The 22,868-nt window shown below is 40.2% G+C and overlaps 1 protein-coding gene across 1 annotated transcript; it reads left to right on the top strand.

The window, feature by feature from the left end:
* The first annotated feature begins 14,546 nt into the window (after positions 1-14,546).
* Positions 14,547-20,484, top strand: LOC114891501 (diphosphoinositol polyphosphate phosphohydrolase 1). The gene is made up of 3 exons (XM_029215631.1): positions 14,547-15,441; positions 16,564-16,648; positions 19,778-20,484. The coding sequence occupies exons 1-3, from the start codon at positions 15,361-15,363 to the stop codon at positions 19,954-19,956; spliced, it is 345 nt and encodes a 114-aa protein (XP_029071464.1). The 5' UTR covers positions 14,547-15,360; the 3' UTR covers positions 19,957-20,484.
* Positions 20,485-22,868: the final 2,384 nt, after the last annotated feature.

Below are 22,868 nucleotides of genomic sequence, written 5' to 3' on the forward strand. Positions count from 1 at the left end.
CTCTGTGTTCCTGCCATATCCTATCCTTGAATCTCTCCGGAGTCTGGAAGCTAAGCTGGCTTCTTTTGCTTTTCTTCATCTTTCAACCCTCATTCATCACTTTGCACATTCTTGGAATTTTTTTTGAAATCTCCTTTCTTCCAGTTCCTCCTTTCCAGTCATATTCCTCTACTTCCATTTTAACGAGGTCTTAGGAGAAAGAAGTGTTACTATGGTTAGTCAGTATACCACTACAGGCACACCTCGGAGGTGTTGTGGATTTGATTCTGGACCATGCAGTAAAGCAAATAGCACAGTAGAGCGAGTCACACAAATTTTTGGTTTCCCAGTGCATGTAAAAGTTATATTTATACTATACTGTAGTCTGTTAAGTGTACAGTGGCATTGTGCCTAAAAAAGCAATGTACATGCCTTAAATATTTTATTGCTAAAAGATGCTAACCATCTGAGCCTTCAGCGAGTTGCAGAAGTAACATCAAAGGTCACAGATCACCATAACAAATATAATAATAATGAAAAAGTTTGTAATATTTTGAGAATTACCAAAATGTGACACAGAGACACAAAGTGAGCAAATGCTCTTGAAAAATGGTACTGATAGGCTTGCTTGACGCAGGGTTGCCAACAAAGCTTCAGTTTGTAAAGAAAACACATCTGCAAAGCACAATAAAACAAGGTGTGCCTGCACGTTAACAAGTTTTAAAATTATTTTTAGGGGGCTTCCCTGGTGGCGTGGTGGTTGAGAGTCCGCCTGCCGATGCAGGGGACACGGGTTCGTGCCCCGGTCCAGGAGGATCCCACATGCAGCGGAGCGGCTGGGCCCGTGAGCCATGGCCGCTAAGCCTGCGTGTCCAGAGCCTGTGCTCCGCAACGGGAGAGGCCACGGCAGTGAGAAGCCCGCATACCGAAAAAAAAAATTATTTTTAGAATTATATCTCCTCTTTGCCTTTGACTCTGAAGTAATGCTATAAATATTTTTATTTGTTTAAGCTAATCATCTAAGATGCTAAATAGGAGTATCTTTCTTTCAATAGATATATCCCCCATCAAAAATAACGCAGGTAGGGCTTCCCTGGTGGCGCAGTGGTTGGGAGTCTGCCTGCCGATGCAGGGGACACGGGTTCGTGCCCTGGTCCGGGGGGATCCCACGTGCCGTGGAGCGGCTGGGCCCGTGAGCCATGGCCGCTGAGCCTGCACGTCCGGAGCCTGTGCTCCGTGACAGGAGAGGCCGCGGCAGTGAGAGGCCCGCGTACTGCAAAATAAAAATAAAATAAAATAACGCAGGTAGGTCATGTGTTTATAAATTAAATCATTTTTATTTATGATTTATCTTAAACACTAGCAGCTTTTTAAAAGAATCACTTTTTAAATCAAGGAATTGATTTTTTTTTTATTTTAAGATTATTAGGAGAACCGAATTTAAAGGTTAGCTCTCTTACTGCAAATAACTACTCCTAAATTATCTTTCAGCTGTTGTTTTTAAACATTGGAATTTAAAAAAAGATATTTTTTTACTCAATTTATCTGTCTACATTATCACACATAATTGAATGCTACACATTGATAAATAGTTAATTCAGTGGTCTAATGTGGAGATTAGAATCTGCCCAGTTAGAGACTATAGTACTGTATTTGAGCTGGTTTCTATTGGAAACCTGAGTAGAGACTGAATTACTGGGATAGGAGCCAGTTGCCTTCTGCTAAATGAATTGATTCCAGATGACTCTTCCAAAACAGATGTATTTGCTTTCCCATCCAGCTCCACATTCCAGGAAAGGATTTTTAGTCATCAGGAAGTATATTCCGTTGACTCCAATACAGTTCACAGTGGCTTCAGCAAATACTAAGTGCAATCCTTGCCTCTAGAGACTCCTCAGTCTTTAAACTACCAACAGCCACTGGACCTGGACAGGTCTAACTTATCTGGCTAAAGTGCCACGTAACAGCTTCCTCTTAATTCAGTGAACTTACAAACGCAAACTGCCTAGTGCAGAGCTTGCTACACAGGAAGTAAATTTAAGGATTCTGATTCTAACTTATCTCCAAGGGACCCCATGTGGCTCAGTATTAAAGCTAAGTTTCCAGGTTAAATCACAATAAATGTAACTTGATTATATTTAGTTACACTGACTAATTAATAGACACGTACTTAGACTTAAAAAAAAATAAAACTTGCCATATGCTGTTTTCAAACACAGTAATACTGAATGACTAAGAATGAACGGCTGGAAAAAGATATATCAGGCAAATACTAACCATAAGAAAACTGAGATAGTAACTATAATATCAGGCAAAACAGAGTTTAGGTGAAAAACATTAAAGGGACAAGAGGAACATTTAATATTGATAAAAGGAACAATCTGCCAGGACAAGATAGCAGTCATGAACTTGTGTGTACCTGGCAAGCTCTTCATCAGCATAAAGCAAAACTGACAGAGTTATGGGGAAAAGCTGACAAATCTCCAGCCATATTGAAGACTAAAACATCTCATTTAGAAACTGATAGGAAAAGCAGCAAAAAAAAAAAAAGGATTGAGTAACAATTAATAGGGTTGATCAAATAGCTATATTGAGGAATAATCTTGCATCCAAGAAGAATATGTAAATTTTTAAGCACACATGAAAGAATTATAAAAAAGTAACCCTATGTTAAGCCATAAAAGAGGTATTAAAAATCCCAGAGCATCCATAATATAGACTATAAAAGAGGTATTAAAAAGAGGTATTAAAAATACCAGAGCACCCATAATATAGACTATACATACTGTGATATAGTGCAGTAAAATTAGAAATCAATAAAAGAGCCAGCTTGACAGAGAAACATACTTGGAAACAGAAAAAAATGTTCTAAATAATCCTTGAGTTAAAGCACAAATCACAAAAACTAGTAAGCAAATAGAGCTGAACAATCATGAAAGTTCATATCATGAAACTTCATATCATGACCTATGCATGCAGCTCATTCACTTTGAGCCCTAGATGATTTTATTAGAAAGCAAAATAGACATTAAATAAACTAAGCAGTTAATTCAAGAAACTAGCATAAAAACAACAGGATACTCTCAAAGGAAGTAAAAGGATGAAAATAACAAGGAAAAGAGCATGAATTAATGGGGGAAAATAGAAATGATCAACAAAACCAAAAGTGGGTTATTTTTATTTGTCTAATAAAATAGACAAACCTCTCACTGAATCCATAAAGGAAACAAGAGAGAAGGCAACAAATAAGCAATAAAAAAGGAAATAACCACAGATATAATAGAGATTTTTAAATTAAGAGAATGCTATGAAAAGCTGCAAACAAAAAAATTTGAAAACTTCGATAAAAATTTTCTAGGAAAAACTACCCAAATTTACTTAAGAAAAATTAGAAAGCCTATATGTAGATCATTAATCCTTATAGAAATTAAGTGGTAATCGCCAATCTCCCCAGCAAAAAGATTCCAAGATCAGACGAGGTGAATTTTACCAAAACTTCCAAAAATATATATTCTTACCTTAAAGAACTATTCCAGAGAATGATAACTACACACCTCTTGTAAGGCAAGTATGATCTTGATTCAGCAAGCAGCATACTTTTTCTATAAAGGGCCAGATAATAAATACTTGAGATATAGAAGCCATATGGTCTCTGTCACAAATGTTCAACTCTGCTGTTGTAATGCGAACACCCTCATAGACAGTACTTAAATGAATTACCGTGGCTATGTTCCAGTAAAACTTCATTTACAAAAACCGATGGAAGGGCAGATTTGGCCTGTGGGCCATAGTTTGCTGACCCCTGATCTTGATACTTAAAAGTAGAAAGAACAGTAAATTCTGAACTATGAACATGGATATGAAAATCCTAAGTAAAATAACAGCAAATAGAATCTAATGCTTTGTCAAAATATCATACAACTGGGTTATCCCAAGAGTACAAGGATAGTTCAGTCTTGGAAAATATGCTTATGTAATTTACTTCAGTAAGAGTTTAAAACATAAAATTATCATCTCAGTAAATGAAGAAAAATTATTTATTAAAATTCAGTACCCTTTCATCTTAAAAACTGTCAGCAAACATAAAATAAAAGGAAATTCCTTAACTTGATAGAGTAATAAAACCTACAGCAAACATATTTTTGAAATTTTCAAAGCATTCCTATGGCAGACAGGAATAAGACAGTTATGATTGCTATCATGCTGCCATTTGTTATTGAACTGGGGTCCTAGCCACTGCAGTAAGACAAAAATAAAGATTCAAAAGGAAGAAGCAAATTGTCATTATTTGCAGATGGTGTGACCATTAATTATAAAAAACCAAAGAAACACAATAGAAACTAGTAGAACTAGTAAAAGCATTTAAAAAGGTTACAAGATAAAGGATCAGTATGCAGAAACCAGCAATGTTTCTTTAAACAAGTGATAATCAACTAGAAAATATGCAACTTTAAAAAATATACATTATTCACAATAGCAACAAAACTATACTAAAACTGAAATACCTCGCTCTAGACTAACAGAGTGCAGGATCTTTACAATAAAAATAATAAAACTTCATTAAAGGAATTTAAAAAGACCTGAATAAATGGAGAGAGTCTATTCTTGAATGAAAAAACTAAATATTGTAAAGATGTGAGTTTTTCTCAAATTAACACCAAAATTCAAAAATAAAAGTAAACATCCCCGAAGGATTTTTCAAGAGATCTGAAAAACTGATTTTTGAAATTCGTGTAGAAGAATAAAGGTGCAAAAATGGCTTTGAAGTTTTTGAAAAAGAACAGAGGCAGAGACTACCCTTCCAGGTATTAAGATAAAGCTATATTAGTTAAAACCATGTGATATTAGTACATAAATTAACAACTATATTAGTAAAACAAAGTAATATCCATGGGACTCTTCTGGCTACTTGGGAATAAATTCCCAAATTTATTTTGCTGGATCATAGAAAACATACGGGAGACTAACTTTATGCCATGGGGACGGGGACATGTTTCTTAAAAAGACATTAAACACACACACAAAGGAAAAAAGAAGTAAAATCAGCAATGTCTGGTAAAAACATGTTTAGCAAAGGACATTCAAAAGTAAAGATAAAAGACAAATGCCAGATTGGGAGAAAATATTTACCACAGAGGATAAGATATAAATAATTTCTGAAGATCATTAAGATGGTCAATGAACACATAAGAAAAATGGATAAAGAGTATAAATTCCCAGACGAAGAAATCTGAATGTTCATTAAACATAGGAAAAGTGCACGATTTCAATTTTAAAATTATGCATTATAATTTTACACTCACTATATTGACCCACAATTTTAAAAAAGCTGATAACAAGCACCAGTGTTAAAGAGGAACAAGAGGTACAAGGTACAAGAACTTGTATACTGCCTCTATACTTGGAGAATATGTCAGTTAGTTGTTGCTGTAAAACAAACTATCCCAAAATTCATTGGCTTAAAAAGTAAGTATTGGCTTCCCTGGTGGCGCAGTGGTTAAGAATCCACCTACCAATGCAGGGGACATGGGTTCGAGCCCTGGTCCGGGAAGATCCTACATGCCACGGAACAACTAAGCCCATGTGCCACAACTACTGAGACTGTGCTCTAGAGCCCGCGAGCCACAACTACTGAGCCCGTGTGCCACCACTACTGAGCCTCACTCTAGAGCCCGTGCTCCGCCACAAGAGAAGCCACCGCAGTGAGAAACCCGTGCACCACAATGAAGAGTAGCCCCCACCCTCCGCAACTAGAGAAAGCCTGCACACAGCAGCGAAGACCCAATGCAGCCAAAAATAAATAAAATAAATTAAATTTTTTTTTAAAAAAGCAAGTATTGCTCACAAGCCCATGGGTCAGCTTCTCGTGTCAGCTGGACTACTCACTTATCTATAGCCAGCTCTGCATTGAGTTGGCAGCTGTGCTGATCTTGGCTAGGCTATCTCACTTTGGAGGTCAGCTGGCTGTAGGCTGCTTTGTGATATCCTCAGCTGAGACTGGTCTTTCATCCTTTAGGAGACTAGCTCACATGGCAGTGGCAGAGTTCCAAAAGAACAAGTGGAAACTGTAAGGCCTCTTGAGGCCAAGGCTTGGAACTAGTATACCATCCTTCTGCATTTTGTTGGCCAAAGCAAGTCACAAGGCCAGGGGTGGGAAAATAGATTCTATCTCTTGATAGGAAGAACTGCAAAATTACACTTCAAAGGATATGGGTACAGGGAGTTAGTTCCCTGGTGGTCCAGTGGTTAGGACTCCGCACTTTCACTGCTGAGGGCAGTGAAACTAAACTAAGATCCCACGAGCTGTGCGGCACAGTCGGGGGAAAAAAAGGACATGGATACAGGGAGAGAATTGCAGCCATTTCTGCAGCTGATCTACTGCAGAGAGCAACGTGATAATAAGTGGGAAAATTGGAGGTACTTTTACCCTGTGATTCAGAAATTTGACATTTAGTTATAGATCTTGAAGAAACTCCCACACATGGTAAGTAACAAGGATATCTGTAAGAGAAGTTCTTTTTTTGGCAATTTTTTTTTTTCGCGGTACGCGGGCCTCTCACTGCTGTGGCCTCTCCGTTGCAGAGCACAGGCTCCAGACGCGCAGGCTCAGCGGCCATGGTTCACGGGCCTAGCCGCTCCGCGGCATGTGGGAGCTTCCCGGACCGGGGCACGAACCCGTGTCCCCTGCATCAGCAGGCGGACTCTCAACCACTGTGCCACCAGGGAAGCCCGGCGATGTTTTTTATAATAGCATGACTGAATGTCTACCAACAAGTGAACAGATTAATAAATTGTGATAAATTCTTAAAATTATTGATCAAGAGTTCGAATGAATTAACTAAAACCACATGTATTAATATAGCTAAAAGTCAGAAACATGATATTGAAGAGGAAAACGTTTCAGACTTTATAATCCTTTTTTTTAATCAAGTAGAGAAGCATGCAGGAAATACTATATACCATTACTAGTGGATATATACCTAAGTAGTAGAAGTGTAAAAACATACAGTCGAATGATAAAAACCAAATTTAGGTGAGTAGTAGTTATTTACTTCTGGCAGGAGGTGGGGAATACACAAGAGGCTTCTGTTGTACTAGTAGTTTTATTTCATAAGAAAAAAAATGACATAGAATGATACGTTACTATTTGACAAAGCTGGTTAGTGACTACCTGACTACCTGAATGTTTATTTTATTATTTTCTTTACTTTTTTGATATTTGAAATATTTCATTTAAAAAGCAAAACAAAAAACCTTGGGATGGGATTTCAGTGGACTTAAAACTGTCTTCTCATCTACTTCCATCTGTCTTCACTGTGATTCTTTCCTTCTATAATTGACAAGTTTGGTGGATACCAGAAAGTTATGTGTATTGAAGACCATATATTTTTGTTCATAGGTTTCCTCATATAGACACTTGCATTAGAGTTGTTCCCCTGAGCTCCTTTTGCGCCTGGGCTTATTGCTTTAATAGAGGAAGATTTTATACTACAGCTCCCTGAATGTACAGAATTTTTCTTTTGGGATATGCAATCTTCCTCAGAGAGCTGCCATTTAAATCAAGGGAAGTAGCAGGAAGCTTTCAGATACAGGTGCCAGCATATCTGACTAAAAGTGGCTTTAACATCACTAATTATTTTTCTCACGTAAGAGGTCCAGGGGTTGGCCATTACCCTGTTGCTTCAGCAGCTCAGCCGTCAGGACTTTGGTTCACTTCTTATTGATTTTCTAGGCCTTACCCTTATGATCACAAGATGACTGTTGCAGTTCCAAGTTTCAGGTCCCCACCTGACAAGCAAGGAGGTATAGGGTTTCTTTTTGTACAGCTCTTTTTATCATGATGGGAAATCTTTTTTAGAAGCCTCCAAGGAACGTCCTCTCAGGAACCACTGACCCAGAATTGGGTCATACACAGCACCCCTAAACCTGTCACTGCAGAGGGCAGCAGAACTCCCTATGTGGTTCCAAGCGTGCCATAGCTCTCACCTGAACAGAATCTGAGTCTTACTGGTAGCAAGGAGGAAGGGAGAATTCTTGTGGACTAGACAGCCATCTGTGTCTGCCACCATATCCACCTGAGAGTGTAAAAATTGGTTTCAGAAGGTGATGGTCCACTTTATGCCCATCCGAACTAAGCAGCAAAGCCAGGGATCTTTGTGGTAGGAGATCATTTTAGGGGCAGGTTCAAAGGCCCATCACATCAGTGCCTCTGCCTAGACCTCAACTAGACACCCCGGGAGACTGCTAGAGGGAAAGAGGGGGTACTGGAGTGTCCCTGGTCAGTCCAGCCCTTTACAGATAAATATAGGTTTGGCCAAAAAGTTCGTTCGGTTTTTCCTGCAAGATGGCTGTAGTAGCACTTAGTTATCTTTAACTTCATTCAAAACAGTTTTGTTGGGACTTCCCTGGTGGTCCAGTGGTAAAGAATCTGCCTTGCAATGCAGGGGATGCAGGTTCAATCCCTGGTCAGGGAATTAAGATCCCACATGTCGTGAGGCAACTAAGCTCGTGTGCCACAACTACTGAGCTCACGTGCCTCAACTAGAGCCTGTGTGCTGCAAACTACAGAGCCTACATGCTCTGGAACCCGTGTGCCACAACTATAGAGCCCACACGCCCTGGAGCCTGTACGCCATAACTAGAGAAGAGAAAACCCGCACACCACAACTAGGGAGAAGCCCGCGCACCACAGTGAAGATCCTGCATGCCTCAACAAAGATGCCATGTGCCGCAGCTAAGACCCGACACAGCCAAAAATAAATAATAAATAAATTGTTTAAAAAAAAATTTGTTAGATTGTATTCTGACAGCTGTCATATCAGCGTGCATTTAAAAAAAAAACATCAAAATTGGTGAATTTTGTGTAGCCATTTTAATATTGAAGATGGAAGAAAAAAGCAACATTTCTGGCATATTATGCATTATTATTTCAAGAAAGGTAAAAACACAACTGAAACACAAAAAAAGATTTGTGCAGTGTATGGAGAAGGTGCTGTGACTGATTGAACGTGTCAAAAGTGGTTTGCGAAGTTTCATGCTGGAGATTTCTCACTGGACGATGCTCTGCAGTCGGGTAGACCAGTTGAAGTTGGTAGTGATCAAATCGAGACATTAACTGAGAACAATCAACGTTATACCATGGGGGAGATAGCCGACATACTCAAAATGTCCAAATCAAGCGTTGAAAATCATTTGCACCAGTTTGGTTATGTTAATTGCTTTGATGTTTGGGTTCCACATAAGCTAACCGAAAAAAACCTTCTTGACCATATTTCCACATGATTCTCTACCTAAACATAACGAAAACACTCTGTTTTTAAAACAAATTGTGATGGGCTTTGAAAAGTGGATACTGTACAATAATATGGAATGGAAGAGATCTTGGGGCAAGCGAAATGAACCACCAGCAACCACACCAAAAGCCAGTCTTCATCCAAAGAAGGTGATGTGTATATGGTGGGATTGGAAGGGAGTCCTCTATTATAAGCTCCTTCCGGAAAACCAAACGATTAATTTCAACAAGTACTGCTCCCAGTTAGACCAACTGAAAGCGGCACTTGATGAAAAGCATCCGGAATTAGTCAACAGAAAACGCATAATCTTCCATCAGGATAACGCAAGACTGCATGTTTCTTTGACGACCAGGCAAGAACTGTTACAGCTTTGCTGGGAAGTTCTGATTCATCCATCATATTCACCAGACATTGCACGTTCAGGTTTCTGTTTATTTCGGTCTTTACATAATTCTCTTAATGGAAAAAAATTCAATTCCCTGAAAGACTGTAAAAGGCATGTAGAACAGTTCTTTGCTCAAAAAGATAAGTTTTGGGAAACCCCAATAAAGATGTTAAAAAAAAAAAGTTTTGGGAAGATAGAATTACAAAGTTGCCTGAAAAATGGCAGAAGGTAGTGGAACAACATGGTGAGTACATTATTCAATAAAGTTCTTGGTGAGAATGAAAAATGTGTCTTTTATTTTTACTTAAAAACCGAAGGAACTTTTTGGCCAACCCAATACTTCCAATCTCAGTAAAACACCCCAAAAGGAAAAAAGACATTTGTGTTTTCTTCTTTTTAAAAAGTAGCCAGTTACTCAGGTAATTTTTGTCAACTAGACCTCAAGTATTAGAATTGATACTGTATACTTTGAAGTTCAAGAAAGCACTCATCTGCACATGGTTGAATAATGAAGGGCAGTAGATATTTTATTTGGAATTCTTACTACTAGCTAAGATGGGCTTTTAAATAAAGACTTCTCTGGATTAGGGGCTTTTGACAATACAGACAGAAATTGTAACTGCTTTCATATGATTTTTAGAAAAACAGGTCTATACCAGTAGCCTGACGGGACCAAACTTACATATACCCTGAATCAAATCTTATCCCCAAATGTCTGAGCCAAATATCTGTCAGATGTGACCCTGACACCTACCCCATCCTGCGTGCAAGAATCATATGAGAGGTAAAAATATCTCTCCAATTGCTTGTGGCAGCATTTGAGAGAGAGCTAGGATATGAAAGTTGGACTGTGGAAGATTGTGAAAAAGTAAAATGGTTACAGTGAGCTCTGTCTCGGAGAAACTTTGCCTATGAGGAATCTTCCTCTTATCGGCACTATGGCTTTAAAGAACTGAAATCCATTTTCTTACAAAAGAGGAGCCTCCTCCTAAGAAAACTGCTAAAGCCCAGTTTTAAAAACTGGTAAATATAGGAATATTTCTTTGCTTTTTACCATAGATAACCATTGGTAGAATCACCTTAGATAGAATTCTCCCAAGTAGATCTTCCAAGATAAAACTTGAAAGAAACATTTAAGAAATAAAACTAGTGTTGAGTTCGTGCCCCGGTCTGGGACGATCCCACATGCCGCGGAGCGGCTGGGCCCGTGAGCCATGGCTGCTGAGCCTGCGCGTCCGGAGCCCGTGCTCCGCAACGGGAGAGGCCACAAGAGTGAGAGGCCCGCGTACCGCAAAACAGAAAAAAACAAAAACAAACAAAAAAAACTAGTGTTGATTAGAAGTGATTAATTAGAAGTGAAAAGGCCAGTGTATTTCAGTGTACGGATGACAGCATTATTTGATTTACTCTAGACTATAAAAATGCATCTATTTCATTAAGAAAAATGTTTTTATACTTTGCCCAACTGCCTCTGACACAGAGTAAATCATAGATACATGTTGGTGTTGAATGCAGAAATTACTATAATTAAAAGTTTTAAGTAAATTGTATTGTCATAATATTAAGTTGATTTATGCCTTTAAAATTTGGAGATTATTTCCTTTTCTGCATTTTTGTTTTCTTTTAAGAAAAGTAAATAATTGAACAGTAACTGCTGAAGATAACTTTCTCCACTTTGCAGAAGAGAAATGTGAATGATGTCTTCTGTGAACCTCTATGAATCTTCCCTTGTGCCGCCTCCCCTCCGCCAACCCACCACGGGCCTCCTTCCCCCAAAGCCTGATGGCTCTATTCCCAGGCTCTGTCAGTGGAGGCCTGTGGCAAGAGCACAGGTGACACATCTCAGGAACTGATCTGAGCATGCTTGGGCTGCCTAGGATCAGAGTACAGCATTGGCTTTCCAGATGAGGACAGCCTGCCAGCTCGTCCCACTTGTTCAGGCAGCTTCATTGGTTAATTCATGAAGTACGGTCTAGCTAGTCTTAGCTGGCTGTGGAGTGCAATTATTTCTAAAAACTTAGAAAAGCAATTTAAATAAGAAAAGGTACACACTTCCATTGAAGTAGACCAAAAGCCACATGGGGAAAAGAATGGATGGGAAAAGAATAGGAAAAGAAATAGGCATGTTGGCAAGAGAAAGGAAAGTAATTCCTTGACAGATAATTAGCAAAAATTAATTTCAAAATATAGCTCATTTAGGAATCTAGGCCTTTAAATTGGCTTCTGTTGTTTCTATTATTGAATATCTCTAAAGAACTTTTGGAGTACTTATTTTAAATTTTTATTCATTCTGTACAAACTTATTGAGCACCTACTGTCTTTAGAAAGTATATATATATATATATATATATTTTTTTTTTTTTTTTTTTTTTTTTTTTGCAGTACGCGGGCCTCTCACTGTTGTGGCCTCTCCCGTTGCGGAGCACAGGCTCCGGATGCGCAGGCTCAGCGACCATGGCTCACGGGCCCAGCCGCTCCGCGGCATGTGGGATCTTCCCAGACCGGGGCACGAACCCGTGTCCCCTGCATCGGCAGGCAGACTCTCAACCACTGCGCCACCAGGGAAGCCCAGAAAGTATATTTGCCTTAATTTTTAATGTATTGTACAAAATAACATGGCAGTTGTAATAGAAAACAGGTTACTGCATCCCCCAGGCATTTCCAGGGAAATCTTTCCCTCACTTCTCACCCCCTCTACTCCTAGCAGAGACAGATATAAAAGGCAAAAGCTAAAAAGACTGCCTGACTCAAGCAAAGTGGATACCTCCGTAGATCAGTAACAGAGCAGAATTGCAGAACAGCAGAGGAAAGTTTCAGCCTCCATGGCCTTGCATGGCTGGTGGTTGGAGCCCTTGGAGTAAGGGGGAGGCCAAGTACCCAATGGAAAGGACACCAGGAGCTGAGACTTTTAGAAAGATATGGGCCAACAAGAGGCACATGAAAAGCTGCTCAACATCACTAATTATTAGAGAAATGCAAATCAAAACTACAATGAGGTAATCACCTCACACCGGTTAGAATGGGCGTCATCAGAAAATCTGCAAACCACAAATGCTGGAGAGGGTGTGGAGAAAAGGGAACCCTCTTGCACTGTTGGTGGGAATGTAAATTGATACAGTCACTATAGAGAACAGTATGGAGGTTCCTTAAGAAACTAAAAATAGAAATACCATATGACCCAGCAATCCCACTACTGGGCATATACCCTGAGAAAACCATAATTCAAAAAGAGTCATGTACCAAAATGTTCATTGCAGCTCTATTTACAATAGCCCGGAGATGGAAACAACCTAAATGCCCATCGACAGACAAATAGATAAAGATGTGGTACATATATACCAATGGAATAGTACTCAGCCATAAAAAGGAACAAAATTGGGTCATTTGCAGAGACCTGGATGGACGTAGAGACTGTTATACAGAGTGAAGTAAGAGAGAGAAATATATATTAATGCATATATGTGGAATCTAGAAAAATGGTACAGCTGAACCAGCTTGCAAGGCAGAAATAGAGACGCAGATGTAGAGAACAAATGTATGGACACCAAGGGGGGAAAGCGGGGTGGGGAGGTGATGGTGGGATGAACTGGGAGATTGGGATTGACATATATACACTAATATGTATAAAATAGAAAACTAATAAGAATCTACTGTATAAAAAAAAGATATGGGCCTAGGTAGGGAGAGGATGCAGATGCAGTGCACAGTAAAGGATGGGGCTCTATCTACAGTATTCACTATATGACCTTGAAGCAGGAACCCTAAATTTTCACTTTAAGACCTGGCACTGGAGAGCCTGGTGAAAGCAGCGTCACAAGTAAGCCCTTCACCAGTTGGAACGTGAATTTACTTCAGGTAAAATGAATTTTATAGCATGACCTGACAAAGAAGTTAAATATTTTCAGAATGTTCAAAACGTAAATAAAGGAATAACTTCTATTTTAAAAGAACAACAACAACAAAAATCATGGAAGGGCTTCCCTGGTGGTGCAGTGGTTAAGAATACACCTGCCAATGCAGGGGACACGGGTTCAAGCCCTGGTCCGGGAAGATCCCATATGTCACGGAGCAGCTAAGCCTGTGTGCCACAACTACTGAGCCTGTGCTCTAGAGCCCGCAAGCCACAACTACTGAGCCCACATGCCACAACTACTGAAGCCCGCACACCTAGAGCCCATGCTCTGCAACGAGAGAAGCCACCACAATGAGAAGCCCGCTCACCGCAACTAGAGAAAGCCTGCGCGCAGCAACAAAGACCCAACACAGGAATGAATGAATGAATAAATAAATAAATATTTTTTTAAATCATGGAAACAGAGCTGTATGTAATGGAAGCAGGTAGATATGTAAAGAACGAGTAAAGATGAAAAAATCAAATAAAAAGTGGACCAGAAATGGATAACTCTAACCAGGATATGGCTGAAAAGACAATTAGTAAGTTGGAATAGAGTGAAAAAGTCACCTATAATGCCTCAGAAAGACACAGATCTAAAAAAAAATACCAAAAGGCTGATGGGATAAACAGAGTATATACTACAAAGTCCTAATCACTGTGTAAAGCTGCCCCTCTCGCCTAATTCTCTGTCCATCACATGCTCTGTGCATTCCTGTCATAAAACCTATTATTTAGCAGAATTACCAGATTTTTTTTTTTAATTTTTGTCTGTGTTGGGTCTTAGTTGCAGCACACGGGATCTTTGTTGTGGCACGTGGGCTTCTCTCTAGTTGCAATGTGCAGGCTCTAGAGCACATGGGCTCTCCAGTTGAGGCATGCGGGCTCAGTTGCCCCTCAGCATGTGGGATCTTAGTTCTGTGACCAGGGATCAAACCTGCATCCCCTGCATTGGAAGGCAGACTCCTAACCACTGGACGACCAGGGAAGTCCCACCAGGTCTATGTTTTTATTGACTTATTCTTTATAAAGCTCCTGCCAGGTGCTGAGCTCTTTTCTAGTCATGCTGGGTACAGACAGCCAAGAACGAGTCAGATAAGGGTCTTGCCCTCATGGACTTTGTGTTCTAGCCTATTCATCACTATACCTCTGGCATCTACACCATTGTCTGGCTCAGATTAGGCGTTCAGGGTATATTGGTTCAATCAATGGGTAAATGAAGGAAGTAATTCATACCTCAAAATATCTTTTGTATGGCTATGGCCTTGATTATCTTTCTCTGTTTGGCCAGTTTTGCAGTGGTGAGAGAGACAGGGAAGAGATGAGAGGAATTTCTCTCCCTAGAGCATACCCTGCTGTTATCAGTCTGTGACACAGACGACACACTGGTATGACCCCCACAGACCTGGAGTCCACCTGAGCTGTGTCCTCTCGTTTTTTTACTTCTGTTTTACAAATTGGTCAAGAAGATTCAGAATGAGGGTTTCTTTGGTGGTGCAGTGCTTAAGAATCCTCCTGCCAATGCAGGGGACACGGGTTCGAGCCCTGGTCTGGGAAAATCTCACATGCCGCGGAGCAGCTAAGCCTGTGCGCCACAACTACTGAGCCTGTGCTGTAGAGCCCGCGAGCCACAACTACTGAAGCCTGTGCGCCTAGAGCCCACGCACCGCAAGGAAGAGTAGCCCCCGCTCGCTGCAACTAGAGAAAGCCCGCACACAGCAACGAAGACCCAACGCAGCCAAAAATAATAAATTTATTTTTAAAAAAAAGAAAAAGAAGATTCAGAATGAGACCAGCCAGCAATGTAAGCAATGTCAATGTATGAATCTTTCTTTTTTATTTTTCAGGCTGGAGTGAAAGGGACATTGGGAAGATTAGTCGGAATTTTTGAGGTAAGTCTGTTAAAATCTTTGGTGCAATTGGTATCATATTAATAACCACGTATATCTTCACCATGGGCCATTCAGGCTTCCGTAACAAAATACCAGAAATTGAGTGGCTTATAAACAATAGAAATTGATTTCTCATAGTTCTAGAAGCTAGGAAGTCCAAGATCAAGATGCCAGCAGATTCAGTGTCTGGTGAGGACCCACTTCCTGGTTCATAGACAGCGGTTTCTCTGTGTTCTCACATGGCAGAAGAGGGAATGTCTCTGGGGTCTCTTTTATAAGAGCACTAATTCTATTCATGAGGGTCTTCTGTCATAACCCAATCACCTCCCACTGTCCCCTACCTCCTAATACTATTACCTTGGTGGTTAGGATTTCAACATATGAATTTATGGGGGCGGGGGAGAACATAAACATTGTCCATTGCAGTCTTAATCTAGGAAAGATGTCATCTTTGTTTCACCAAGTTTTCAAAACAGTGCAGCACCAGCAGAGAATAACATGCATTCTTTTTAAAATCCCATAATCTCCTCCAATCAACTAGAATTATTTGTTAGAATTATTTTTCCCGTGTCTACCTCTCTTCCTCTCCTCCCAAGATGTGAGGAGGGGTAGATAAGTGTAGAGGAGACAGAGGAGAGTGGAAGATAAGTAGCTATAGCACAAGAGACAAACAAGGACATAGTCTGGACTAGAGATTTGGAGAAAGTAGGAAATCAGGGAATAAAGATGAGCAGGGTTAGTAGGAGGAGGGGAGATGTGTGAGATAATCAGCTTGCTCACATTGATGGGACCCCTGCCCACCACAGTCTCTTCTCTTTCTGGTGTTCTAGCTAGTTAAATTTACCTGGTGCCTTTTTCTCAAGAGGTCCCAAATCCTTTTCTCAGTATTCTTGAGAAGTTGTGCAGAAAAAAGAGGGTAAAGCCTTGGCTTTGGAAGCCCAGGCAAAGAGCTCACCCTCAGATTCAAGTGTGGCATGTTTTAAATAGGCCAGTTGGTGCTATTCCATATCTGATTGTAGGACGATAAAAAGTGAAAGGAATCCTTGGGTCTAAGCTCTCTGGACGTTTACATAATCTCAGCTCTCTAAGGAAAAACTCTCTCTGTCCCTCTTTGCCCTTCAGAACCAGGAGAGGAAGCACAGAACGTATGTCTATGTGCTCATTGTCACAGAAGTGCTGGAAGACTGGGAAGACTCAGTTAACATTGGTAAGTTATCCCCAGATGGCCTCCAAAGAGCTCCCCACAATCGGCCCTGGCCATGCCATAGGTCATTACCCACAACCGCAAATGAGAGCCTGATAAAAGAAATAACAGAAGGATGTCCATTTTTGAACTTGTGAAAGGTACTATTTTGAAATGTTTAAGAGGAAGCCAGAGTTGGGTACATAGTCAACATTTAGAAATGCGGCCCATAAAAATAAGACCTGTTGACTCTAAAACCAAATTGGATCCTCCCAAGCAGGTATTGATCAAGGCCTCCGCAATGCTAGGCCCGCTGCTGGCCATGAACCTCAGGCGGGAGCACGGCCGTGGCTGTTCCTTGCAGTGCTTATTCAAACTGTTAGAGAAAACTGTCGGTTTGGTTGTGTGAGCCCCTCCCTCCAGAGCTGTATAGGAGGTGTAGAGTGATGGGAGTAGTTTCCAGTTATATTCATGTTACCCTTCAGGTGCACGCGACTTTCTCCTAAGGAGCCATTTTCTTTGATCTCAGATCACTATTGCATGTATATGTCCTTTTTTTTTGTTTTGGCTGTGTTGGGTCTTTGTTGCTGCACATGGGCTTTCTCTAGTTGAGACAAGTGGAGGCTACTCTTTGTTGCAGTGTGCGGGCTTCTCATTGCTGTGGCTTCTCTTGTTGCGGAGCACAGGCTCTAGGCGTGTGGGCTCAGTAGTTGTGGTGCGTGGACTTAGTTACTCTGTGGCATGTGGGATCTTCCCGGACCAGGGATCAAACCCATCCATGTACCCCGCATTGGCAGGCGGATTCTTAACCACTGCGCCACCAGGGAAGTCTGTATATATGTCTTTTGACCTAAAAATTGAGGTGATTTTAATGGTTGGCTCATGGTTTAATCTTTTAGCTCTGAAGGAAAGTATATTCTAGAAAAGTGTAATATTAATTTAACTTCTGTTGTAAATTGGCAAACAGATATAATTCATTTACCAAAGCCTTTCCCTTTATTGTTAGTATATGCTTTGCCATCATGCCTCTCACATTGTTGATCTGGGCATTTCATAGCTCTTCAGCTTTTAATGGCTTTGTGTTTGGTAAGAATGCAATAAACTTAAGTATAAATAAATTCAGTGGGGGGGTATTAAAAATAGACTCCTTGACAGCCAGTGCTGGGGCCTGAAAAAGAAACAGAGGTGAGTGGTGTGGCTGGCCCTGTCTTCAGAGTACTCTGTCTGGTGGGAGTCACACACTTGTGATACTGATTTTTAAGGTACCATTGCTCTATTAATATCCAAACAGGCCTTTCACCTGTACTCCCACTGCTGAGAATTGACTCTAATGAAACAATCTGAAATATGGGAATAAGCCTATGAGCCTTCCTTCAGAGGAGCCTTTTTCAGATGAAAAATTGGGTCTTAAAATGTACAGGTCAGCAAATGTTAAGTGATCTAAGGTCCATTCATCTGATGGAACGTTAGGCAGCTGTTAAACGCATACTTATGAAAGCTCTACACCATGGGAAAGTGCTTATGAGATCGTGTTGGTGACTGAAAACAGGATATAGAATTGTATATACACTAATTAGAACTACATTAAAATATGAATTTGAAGTGAAAACAAAGATGAGGTACTGGTTTTCACCTAAAGAATTGGCAATGCCAAACAAAAGTTAACAGTGCTGGCAGGAGTGTGGTAAGACTGACATTCCAACACACAAAAGCAGGATTGGGGATCAGTACATCCTTCTGGAAAGCTGTTTGACAGTATCACAAGCCCTATAGTGTTCAAATTTTTTTTAAGTGTAGCATTATTTATAATAACTAAAATTGCAGACTGTTGATGTCCAATGATAGGGAAATGGTTAAGTGAATGACATTATATCCATGCTAGATATTACGATGTAATGCAACCATTAAATATCATACTTTTACAACAGAGAAGAATGCTTAAGAAACAATGTGAAGTGGAAAAGAAGCAATAACAACAGTAATAGTAAAGCAAACTCTTACAGCATGTACTCTGTCCCAGGTATTGTTCAAATGCTTTACATATTCGCTCTCACAACAGACTTGTGAGATAGGCATTATTTATTATCTCTATTTTATAGATGAAGAAAGTGGGGCCCAGAGAGGTTCAGTAACTTGCCCAAAGCTGTGCAGCTCATTAGAGCCATTGATGTGATTGGAGCCCAGCATATTAGCTTCAGCGTCCATGTTCGTAACAACAGCACTCCATCAGGGCCTCTGAGAATTCCGAGCACCTTAAAGCATGATCCCAATTATAGTTGCTCAAATAACTGTGTCTTTTTCAAATAAGATGAAAGAAAAGCAAATGCACTAAGGTATTAAGAGTAGTTACTTCTGGTTTATAAGATTACAGGTAATTATCTTATTTATGCTTTCTTCTGTTTTCCCAATTTTAACCAATGATCTTTTGTTATTTTTGTAAGAGAAAAAATAATGGAGGATTTTAAAACATGCATTTGAAAAAAAATTTAAATACACTGAAAAGTTAATAATGATTGTGTTGAGATTATATTTTCCTCTTTTTGAGAAAATATTTCCTTTTTTGTAGATATATCACTCTTATACAAAAATTTTAAAATAACTGATTACAAGTCAGCCATCCTGGTAATTCTGGAAGCTGATGCTCATGTCTGTTTTTGCAGGAGATGGGGTTGCTGGCGGGCTTCAGGCACTTATGTACAAGCCGAGGAAGGCCCAGAGGCCCAGGAGCTCAAGAGGAAACCACTAGCTGTGGTTCTCTTTAGAGGGCAGGTTTCACACAATTACTTTCAGCTCTTCAGTTTTCAGATTTCTTACCTGTTTTCTGCATTAGACATTTGTGTAATATTTGAAGCATATAAAGTGCTTGCATCACCCTTGTAAGAAAAGAAAATAAGGAAAAATAAACTTACATGTTTTTTAAATGTTGATAACCATCGTGGTCATTTTGTAATGTGTAGAAATATCAAATCACTATGTTGTACGCCTGGAACTAACATAGTGTTGTAGGTCAGTTATACTTCAATGTAAAAAAGGAAAGAAAAACCCTGATAACCATTGCTTCCATGTTTTTTTCTACATTTTCTCAAAAGTTTTAGGGTCAGAAACCTGCTGCTTTCCTTTTGTACTGATTTCTTTTTCTCTCTGCCTCGACAGGAAGGAAGCGGGAATGGTTTAAAATAGAAGATGCCATAAAAGTGCTGCAGTATCACAAACCGGTGCAAGCATCGTATTTTGAAACGTTGAGGCAAGGCTACTCAGCCAACAATGGCACCCCACTCGTGGCCACCACTTACTCAGTTTCCGCTCAGAGCTCGATGCCAGGCATCAGATGACTGAAGATTTCCTGTAAAAGAAATGGAAATTGGAAACTAGACTGAAGTGCAGGTCTTCCCTCTCACCCTTGCCCTTTCACCTCTCCTCACAGGCCTCCTCTTTCAAATAAGGCATGATGGGCAGCAGAGAAAGGGTTTATTGATAATGTTGCTGTTTGGTGTTAAGTGATGGGGCTTTTTCTTCTCTTTTTATTGAGGGGGTGGGTGGTGGGTGTGTAATTTGTCAGTACTTTTGTGCATGATCTGTCTCTCCCTTTTCACACCCCTACAATTCTCTAAAGAGGCAAACAGCCTTCCCTCTGCCTTGGATTCTGAAGTGTTCCTGTTTGTTTCATCCCAGCCCTGGCCAGATTTTTTTTTTTAATTTTTTTTTTTTTATTAAAAGATACCAATATGAGATGAAATCTTTCAAGAATTTGTCCTGTAATGTGCTGTTAAGTCCGGTAGGCTGGTCACTTTCACTGCAAGATACATTTATCTACACATTATATATTGGGCATATAATGTGTAAATAAATGACTTTTAGAAGAGGGATTTAATTGTTTAATTTTTCAAAGTTTTGTTTTTTAAATTCAAGGTGTTTCTGAAGTGGAGAGCCTCACAATTAATTTACTTTTTTGTTTCTGATGCTAGTGGCTAGGTAAAGTTCCCTGTCCTCTCTCTTTTCCCAGTCATCGACTGTAGTTATGTAGGGTATGGGAAGAGTTTAGCTACCTTCATAGTGCTCCCAGGACTCATGGCCTTCTCTTCTCAAAGCTGTGTTTCCATGCCAAGAAAGAAACAGGAAGAAACCTATTTTCTTTTTTATTACCAAGCCAGGAGCAAATGGCCTCAGCTCAGATCTGGAGAAACAATGCTAGAAATTGAATTCCTCCCTACATGTTGACAATAGGGATTTGAACTGGATTCTTGGGATTACTATCTAAAAAACTGGAGCGTCGAGCACTGTTTCTATCCTGCTGGTTTGGAGTTTTTTCCATAATGCTACTTATCGCCGACAAAGGCCTCTCTCCCTGTGCATCCATGCCTTACACCGTGCTGAACTGGATATTGTCCTTGTGCTCTGAAGCATCCAACTATACTTGGCAAGTGCAGCTGTACAGTCCTGTCCCTGTTGTGGGTAACCATGTTACGTTCCTGAAAAGTACACAGGAGGAAAATTCAGATGTTTGCTTGTCTTTGTAATGTTATAGCACTTGTAATTGCACCATGGAGCATGCTCAGAAATATTAAATATGTCTCCCACTGGGATGTGAAAGGTCCATCGTCCGCTGAGAAGTGGTATGGGAGAATGCTTAATCAGTTATTAGAACAGCAACATAATGCATTGGCTCCCTGCAAACTGTCTTGTTGGGTTTTGATACAGGGTTGATGCTGGCTTCATTTGCCAATTGTGTTGTTTAGTCGAGAAGTAGGCAGAAAAGGGTCTTGAGACCGGGGCTGGGGGTGGGGGGCACTGATCAATCCCTGGCTTGGGACAGGAGTTTGTTGCTATACTCTTAGTGGCATCTCCTTTGTCAAAACATAGCCAAGATGTGAAATTAAAATCGTAGTTCTCTTTATTTAAAAATTCTAATAAATACTCAAACTTTGAAAAGCTTTTGCTCTTCCCCCCCACTAAAAGAAATATAGTATCTGGTAGGCCTGTGTCATTTAATGTTCAGTGTTTTAGGGGACATCAGTTGATGAACTTAAATTTTTGCTATCTATTCTCGGTTTGCATCTTCTCTCCCAGTCTTAAAACACGGAGCCAAAAAGCAGTGCCGGCAGTTTCCTTAGGAGACAGCTCTACCTCTGGGAAAGGAATCCTGTCCCTAAGTAAGGGTCCCAGTGGATAGAAAGCACCATGGGATTTGAGTCTAAATGCCAACTCACTGTTCATGTGTCCTACTTAAAAATGAACACACTGCTGCTTATTACCTGATATAGAGCATTCTGAGGTTCTGTGCAAATAAATAAAGGGGACAGTAAAATAAGTTCAGCTCAGCACTAAATGGAGTCCCCAATACAATCTTCAAAATAAATTCTACCTTTATGATATAGATTGAAAGAGCTTTGCAGGAAAACGATTAGTACTCTTGAAATAGGAACTGCATTTGTTAATAGTATTTGTGCAGTTTTTAGTGATCTGAAGATGTTTTCACTGGGCTGGTATAATAATACACTACCCTACAAAGTCCTGTTTGGATTGTTGTTGGCGTCTTTGGGTCAGGAAAGTGAACTGTGCCAAGAAGTATTTGTCAGTGACATGAATGGATCCCATTAATGCAGTTAACTGGCGAGGCTGTGCTGATGCTTCCTTAACTGACAAAAGGAGGCTCTGTCCAACACCAGAATTGTTGAAACTGATGCGGTTATCTGTTGCACTGGGATTCTGGTGAGCAGGGGTCGGTGTTTTTCCCTCCCTGGCATCATAAACACCATGGCTGTCTCCTGACGTGTAGTCACAGCCCTTTTGTGATACATTACTTAGACACATGGTTGCAGTAACCTTTCTATCTCCCCCAAAAAAAGCAAGGAAAAACAGAGGAAAGCTCAAAGTTTACCCTACTTGCAGAATATTTAGACAACACTGATTTGCCATTAATTCTGCAAGTACTCGCCTTATTCAGGCTTGGCAGAAACAGGTTCCTGTGTTCAGGGCAGATATCGAGTCTCTCTCACAGTGAACGGGCACATCTTAGATTCTGATTATTACCAGAGTGCCCATTAGAGCCCACCATACTCAGGATGGAGAAAGATAGCAATGGCTTTTTTTAAATTAAAATTTGTTTTTGGTTTATAAATTGCAGCCCTTGGGGAAACAACAGTGAGATCATGCCATTTTTTTGGACCAGGACTGTGTGTGAGTGAGTGAGTGAATGTGTGTGTGTGTGTGTGTGTGTGTGTGTGTGTGTGTGTGTGTGTGTGTG

The sequence above is a fragment of the Monodon monoceros genome, unplaced genomic scaffold, assembly GCF_005190385.1.
Source record: "Monodon monoceros isolate NGI ecotype Baffin Bay Population unplaced genomic scaffold, NGI_Narwhal_1 Contig7817_ctg1, whole genome shotgun sequence".
NCBI lineage: Eukaryota > Metazoa > Chordata > Mammalia > Artiodactyla > Monodontidae > Monodon > Monodon monoceros.

Excerpts from the sequence above, each read along its gene's own strand:
- LOC114891501 (XM_029215631.1), top strand. The coding sequence starts at position 15,361 with ATGTCAATGTATGAATCTTTCTTTTTTATTTTTCAGGCTGGAGTGAAA. Across the intron at positions 15,442-16,563 it reads GATTAGTCGGAATTTTTGAG|AACCAGGAGAGGAAGCACAG; the intron begins GTAAGTCTGTTA and ends TTTGCCCTTCAG. Across the intron at positions 16,649-19,777 it reads GGAAGACTCAGTTAACATTG|GAAGGAAGCGGGAATGGTTT; the intron begins GTAAGTTATCCC and ends CTGCCTCGACAG.